The following is a 6,089-nucleotide window of genomic DNA, read 5'->3' on the forward strand; positions in this document are numbered from 1 at the left end:
CCTAGAGGGATTTAAAAGACATGTAGACATGGCACTTAGGGACATAGTTTAGTGGTGTCCTTGGCAGTGCTGGCTTAATAACTGGACTTGATCTCAAAGGTCTTTTCCATCCTAAACGGTTCTATAAAGAGGGTAGGTTACACAACTGCTGTGTTGGTTTTAAGCTGGGATATGTTGTGTCAAATCATACTTAACAAATCTCAGTCATGGTTCTGTGATCCTTCCTGTAGATAAAATAATGAATTAAAGCCCTATCATATTGCTAGAGCAGCAATTTCTATCAGTATTTTATCCTCAGGAGAGAGCCTGACATGGTTCAAAATGTTTGTAGGTTATTGCATGATTTGCACAATAAATTTCAGTTTATAACTCTGAGTACAGGTGTATTAAGGGTTTTTATAGTTACTGTGAGCAGATATCTTCTGGTTGCATTGACTGGGGAAAAAATCTGGCTCTGACGTTTAGTTGTGAAAATATCTACTCTCTATCTTTTTTTGGTTGGTTATGTCTTAAATTCAGGAACAGCATATCTAGTGATTTCTTTCATGGTATAACAAAAAGGAGTGGTGATGATTTCTTTTGTGCATTAGATTTTTAGCCATATATTAAGCAGTTTGTCACTTTATGCTATATTTTGGTAACCGAATATTTCACTGTCATAAAAGAGGCTACTTCAGTAAGCCATAAACCTTTGAGCTATACTGACTGCTAGAGCTTGGTTTTGGGTTCCCATCATGTAAATCCCTTTGTGACACACTGGTATATGATGTGTTCAGTGCTCTAACCCTTTGTTCAATTGACTGTTTTAGCATATCTTAACTGCTGTATGTGCCAAGTGCTTCATCAGCCATGATTTCAAGTTGCAAAGATCATTTAGCAGTTTAGAAGGTAATCTGTGCCAGTGGAGGGTTTTAAGTATCAAAGGGACTTTTTAAAGAATACTTTCTCAAGTGGATTTGTGCTATTTGTAAGGGATTAAAATCATTCACTATTTCTTTATTAAAATTTGTCTTCTGAATTAGTTGTCATCTCAGTTTTACTAAGGCAGCAAAATAGGGAATTTCTGATGTTGAATATTTTACAGAAATACTTATCCTTACAGAAATCAGAAAAACAATTACAGCTTGGTGGCCCCCCTTAGTCACTCAAGGAGAAACCAGTCCTTGCAGTGCTAGATCTCGTGGCTCTGTTTCACTGCTCTGTTCCTTGGCTTTGTTGTGAGGTGACTCTACCAAAACCAGCCATACAGTGGTGTGAACATTTATGTTCAGTGATGAAACACCTTTAGCCATCTATCACTGTGAAGTAAATATCACTGTATTTTAGGCAATTATATTTTAACAAATGATCTGCTCTGTAGGAGGAGTCACTACAGACAGCAGTGACTTGCAACACCAATATTTTCTTATTTAACAAAACCATTGGATCTTTAGAGTGGAAATCAATGGGACTTCAGGGAACTGTGCAGTATGTTGCTCTGTTCCCCCTCACCTCATGGGGCTGGACGCCTTCCCTGAGGCCTCTACCGCACAGTGAAGGTGACAGTGCCCAATAACCCTCCTCTTAGACTCTCTGGAATCCTTTAACCAAAGAGAGAAAGCTATTCTTGCCAATCAGGTAGACAGTGACCTCTAGTACAAAAAGAAATCTGTATGTTAAAGAAATAAGTAATTTTTCTTTATACTTCATGACGTAAATTGCCCATGTCAGAAAACTAAACCTTTTTCTATGAGATTCATTGTTACCCTTCTTCAAACTCATACCTGTCATTGAACACTCACTTCAGTGAGATTAAATCTACAAATTTCTGATTTTTAGCAGTAACAACTTTACCTTAAGGCATGCAGGTTGACATTTAATATGCTGCTTACAGAGAGTCAGGTACTGTTTCTCTTAGGCTCTGCTGGGCCTGAAGCAAGATGAAAAATATTACTGCACAAAGTGTGGGGCACAGTGGCAGTGTGGGAGCCCTCATCACATGGTTTCCAGTAAGATCCACTGAGACATGAGAGACCCTTCTCTCCAGTATTATGGCTGTGCAGATTTTGTTTCCGCAAATCTTGTCATCATACTTGCTGCATGGTCACTTGTTCTGTAATGAGTCCCAAATTATCTGAGAGTCATGTATGCTTGAAAAGCAAAAGCTTATTTTCCTGCATAAAGCCTTCTATTTGACAAATGCAGTGCTAACAATATATTTAAATGTTTCATTAAATACTCATGAGTTTTAATTCAAAGAGCTCTTTTGGAATAACTAGAGCCAGTGCATTTGTAAAGTATTTCATACTGCAGCAAAATCTAAAGGCTCCTAAATTCATTCCACCGGCAGTACATGAATGTGAAGGACAGTGCAAAGATGGCATGAAGAGAATCACATGCTTTCACAAGCATGAAAGATTTCTCCACTGAAATTTCTAAAATAATACAGAAAGGACAGATTCATCCACTGTATCATTCCTTACTGCAAAGAAACTTGAGTAACTTTAAGATTGTTTTAGTTGAGACATACTGTAATGGATGGCAAGGAAAGGGGGGGAGTTGGTTATCACTGTGGGCATTAAGAAAGGTCCCCAAGTCCAGGCATGTGAACTCATGTGTGTCATTTCCTCCCTTTTTCCAGTTTGAACAGGAGAACCAGAGACTTGTTGGTGAAATGAACAATCTCTTTGATGAAGTCAGGTACAATTTTCTGTTACTCAACAAACTGGGGCACGTGCCAGTCCCGTGACCTGGACAACACCCACGCGCAGTGTACTGGCTGCAGGACACCTGCCTGCACCAACTGGAGTGGTGTGGGAGGAGGTGGCATGAAACAGGAGCACCCAGGAAGGGTGCTGTGTGCTGTCCCACAGGGTAAAGAATGATTCTGAGGGTCACACAAACTATCCAGAATAGTACTGTTAAATTTGGAAGGTTTACATTCTCCCTTACCCAAGTTTTAAAATGCTAAGTTTTCCACTCATCTCCTGTGGTCCACTGCATACAGAGACAGCAGTGGGGAGGTGCCATCACTGACCCTGTGCAGAGACCTGGCTGTGCTTACAGCAGCACCGTTCACTCTCCCTTGCTGTACAGAACAGCTGAACAGCTACTCAAGCTAGAAACTGACTTTTGGATTATTAGTCCCAGGCAAGGTGAATTCCACAGGTCACAGTAGCATATAAAGAGGATATGTCAAAATCAGCTGCATAGGGCCCACCATGGATGTTGTTATGTGAGACGGAAGAAGGGAGACAGGTGAACCCCTGGCAGTGAAGGCAGCTCGCTGAGCACTGCTGGGTGATGCCTTTTCCAGGGCTTCTCTATGGGCTGGTTGTTTCCAACCAGGAACGTCCAAGCCCTGATCACAGGCTGGTGCTGCCCCACTGATGGCTGACAAAACAGTGGCCTCCTGAACAGCCACTTACTGGGCTGGAGAGTCTGAATCTGCAACAGCAACACATGCTTGCACTTAGTTTCTAATGGAGAATTTCTCTTCTTTGCCAAGACAAATTGAAGGAAAAGTGGTGGAAATCTCCAGATTACAAGAGATATTCACTGAGAAAGTCTTGCAACAGGTTAGTGTATTTTAATACTGCAGCAGCAAATAAAGCTTGAAGATTTTCTTGGAGATATTTTGCTCTTGCTTGCATGCAATGTGTAAACATAAGATTAATGAATCCTTGGTGCACATGTGAAGGAAAAGATTTTTGTTTGTTTTTCAAATTCAAAATCAAGATATTCACTGTTGTTACTTATTAGTATGTACCGGGAATGGAAAATGCAACATGTGTTAGGATGATGCCTCTGCCTCAGAACTGGTGTTCTGTTAAATGTGTTATTTCATAACATCCTTTCTGGAAGTGGTGCCGCCTCTTCCAAAAGAGCTGGGAAATATCAGACAGGTTAAACTTGATTCTGGATAAATGGGAGACTTCCTGCTGATCTTGGTGGTCTCCATTCAGGCACATAAAATCACAGATAAAGAAATTGCAACTTAATTGTAATTACTCTATACCTTTGCATCAATGAAACAAAGATGTTAGTAGTACCAGATTTGATTTTATTTTTGAGTTCTGCTTGTTCTCTAAGTGCTTGGAAGTGTTTTTTTCCTAACTTTCATTACTGTTTCTCAGTTTTATTTCTTTTTTAAAACAGGAAACTGATATTGACAATATCCATCAATTAGTTGTGGGTGCAACAGAGAATATCAAAGAAGGCAACGAAGACATAAGAGAGGTAATGTCTTGAAGCTGTGTTTTAAACTCACTTGTTTCTCTTAACTTTCAGTTTTTCCCAAGTGTTGCTTTAAACAGCACGTGAGAGCTCCCCCACAGGACTGGTGCAGTGGGTGCTGGGGTGTCAGGACATGGGTTTGGGAAAACTGTTCAAGTTAGCTGAGGTTTTCATTAGTTCTAACCATGATCTGAATAGCTCACAGGTCTGCAGAAATCTACTTGGCCTCATCCATTTTTTAAATGTGAAGGTCACCTGGCTTGCATTTAAGCACCTGTGAAGTTGGTTTTAAAAAAAAGGTGGGGAGGGGGCAGAAATTGCAGACTACGATAAAAGACAGTGCTGAAATGGTTGAAACTAGAGTTAAATGCTAAGCATTAGCAGAAGAGACTCTTTGCCACCCTGAACACTTCTCACATGCTCCTAGTAAAAAATCTCTTCCACTGTCTTACTAATTAGAAGGAAAGGATGTTTTCTTTCAGTAACTGAGATTTCAATAAAAACAGAGTTCCTAAATTAGGCTATTGAGTAAATGGCCCTCCTGAGAGCACACAGAAAAGGTATCTCGAGGATGTTATTTACTGCTCTGCTCTCCTGAAAAGTGCATCAAATGTGGCAAGAACTGAAGTCATTTTTGCTTCATTTTTCACATTTTTAGGTAGAAATAAGTTTCCTAAACCACACTGAGAAACTAGCAAAAGGTGCTAAATACAAAACTTTGTCACTCACATTGATGTTTGTACCATGTAAAAAAAAATCTTCCATCTGTAAATCTGAAAAATGAGAGTGAAAACCAGGTCCCCTGGTGCATGCTGGTCTCAATTTTGGGAAGAAGAATCCTAGAAAAATACTTGCTGTGAGAGCACTCACTGTGCTGTATCAACCTCCATAGGTGTCAAGGGGTTTTTTTGTTTGGTTTTGTTGGTTTTTCATTTGTTTAACTCAGATGTTTATTAGAAAGATGAAGGCCTTCTTACTTCTAATCATGGAATTTCACTTTTGGAACTTGACACTAGTCTAGAAGCATGTACTTTTTGATGTAGTTCTTAATGTTTTGAGTTTCATTGCATGGGATCTTGGGATTTTCTTTTTTTTTTCCCTAAATGTCTTTTTTGAAAATTTTGAGTGCGACTTCACTGATAAATCTAAAGAGGTACAGCCTATCTGACCTGTATTTACCTGAAATTAAGGGCAAAATATGTTACTTATCATAGAATCATAGAATCAGCCAGGTTGGAAAGGACCTCTGAGATCATGGAGTCCAACCCTTGATCCACTACCACCGTGGTTACTTCTCACGTGGGAGGGAAGGGTGATGCCACTAACAGGCATCCTGGGTTGCCACTGTTGAAATTCTGTGTGTTTACTGGTGATGGTAACAGGGATAACCTTTTCCTCACAGGCCATCAAAAACAATGCTGGATTTAGAGTGTGGATCCTATTCTTCCTTGTGATGTGTTCATTTTCCTTGCTTTTCCTGGACTGGTATGATAATTAATTAAACATACTATTGTCTACGTGCTTTGTTTGTAAAACTTTTGACTTTTTTTTCAATGGAGTTGGGTATATGGCATACCTACATATTTTATGCATTTTTTTCATACCTCTGTGATGGAAATATTTTCCAATAAATAAGTGTGTGCATATATCCATTAGTGCAGAGGGAACTGATAGCCTTCATTTTAAATCCGTTTGTCAAATATAAAACCACGCTTAATCCTTCAGAGAACACTCTTTAAAAGGGCTGGGAAGAAAGCTACAGGCTGGAGCAGAGCTAATGGAAGAAAAAATAACAATACTGGTTTTGTCACAGCCACCCACTTGTGATGTTGAAAGTCCAGCTCCCATCCCAGAGAGAGAGAAAAGTGTCACTG

At 39.6% G+C, this 6,089-nt stretch overlaps 1 protein-coding gene across 1 annotated transcript in view; it reads left to right on the top strand.

The window, feature by feature from the left end:
* Window positions 1-5,863, top strand: part of STX18 (syntaxin 18) — a 59,723-nt gene extending 53,860 nt beyond the window's left edge. Inside the window, exons 8-11 of the mRNA XM_029959904.1 lie at window positions 2,621-2,679; window positions 3,488-3,557; window positions 4,138-4,218; window positions 5,618-5,863. Of these exons, the coding sequence (XP_029815764.1) occupies window positions 2,621-2,679; window positions 3,488-3,557; window positions 4,138-4,218; window positions 5,618-5,713 (306 nt within the window). The 3' untranslated portion in view covers window positions 5,714-5,863. The remainder of the gene's footprint in view (window positions 1-2,620; window positions 2,680-3,487; window positions 3,558-4,137; window positions 4,219-5,617) is intronic.
* Window positions 5,864-6,089: the final 226 nt, after the last annotated feature.

This window comes from Manacus vitellinus, unplaced genomic scaffold (assembly GCF_001715985.3).
Source record: "Manacus vitellinus isolate BGI_N305 unplaced genomic scaffold, ASM171598v3 scaffold_0_pilon, whole genome shotgun sequence".
In the NCBI taxonomy this organism is placed as follows: Eukaryota; Metazoa; Chordata; class Aves; order Passeriformes; family Pipridae; genus Manacus; species Manacus vitellinus.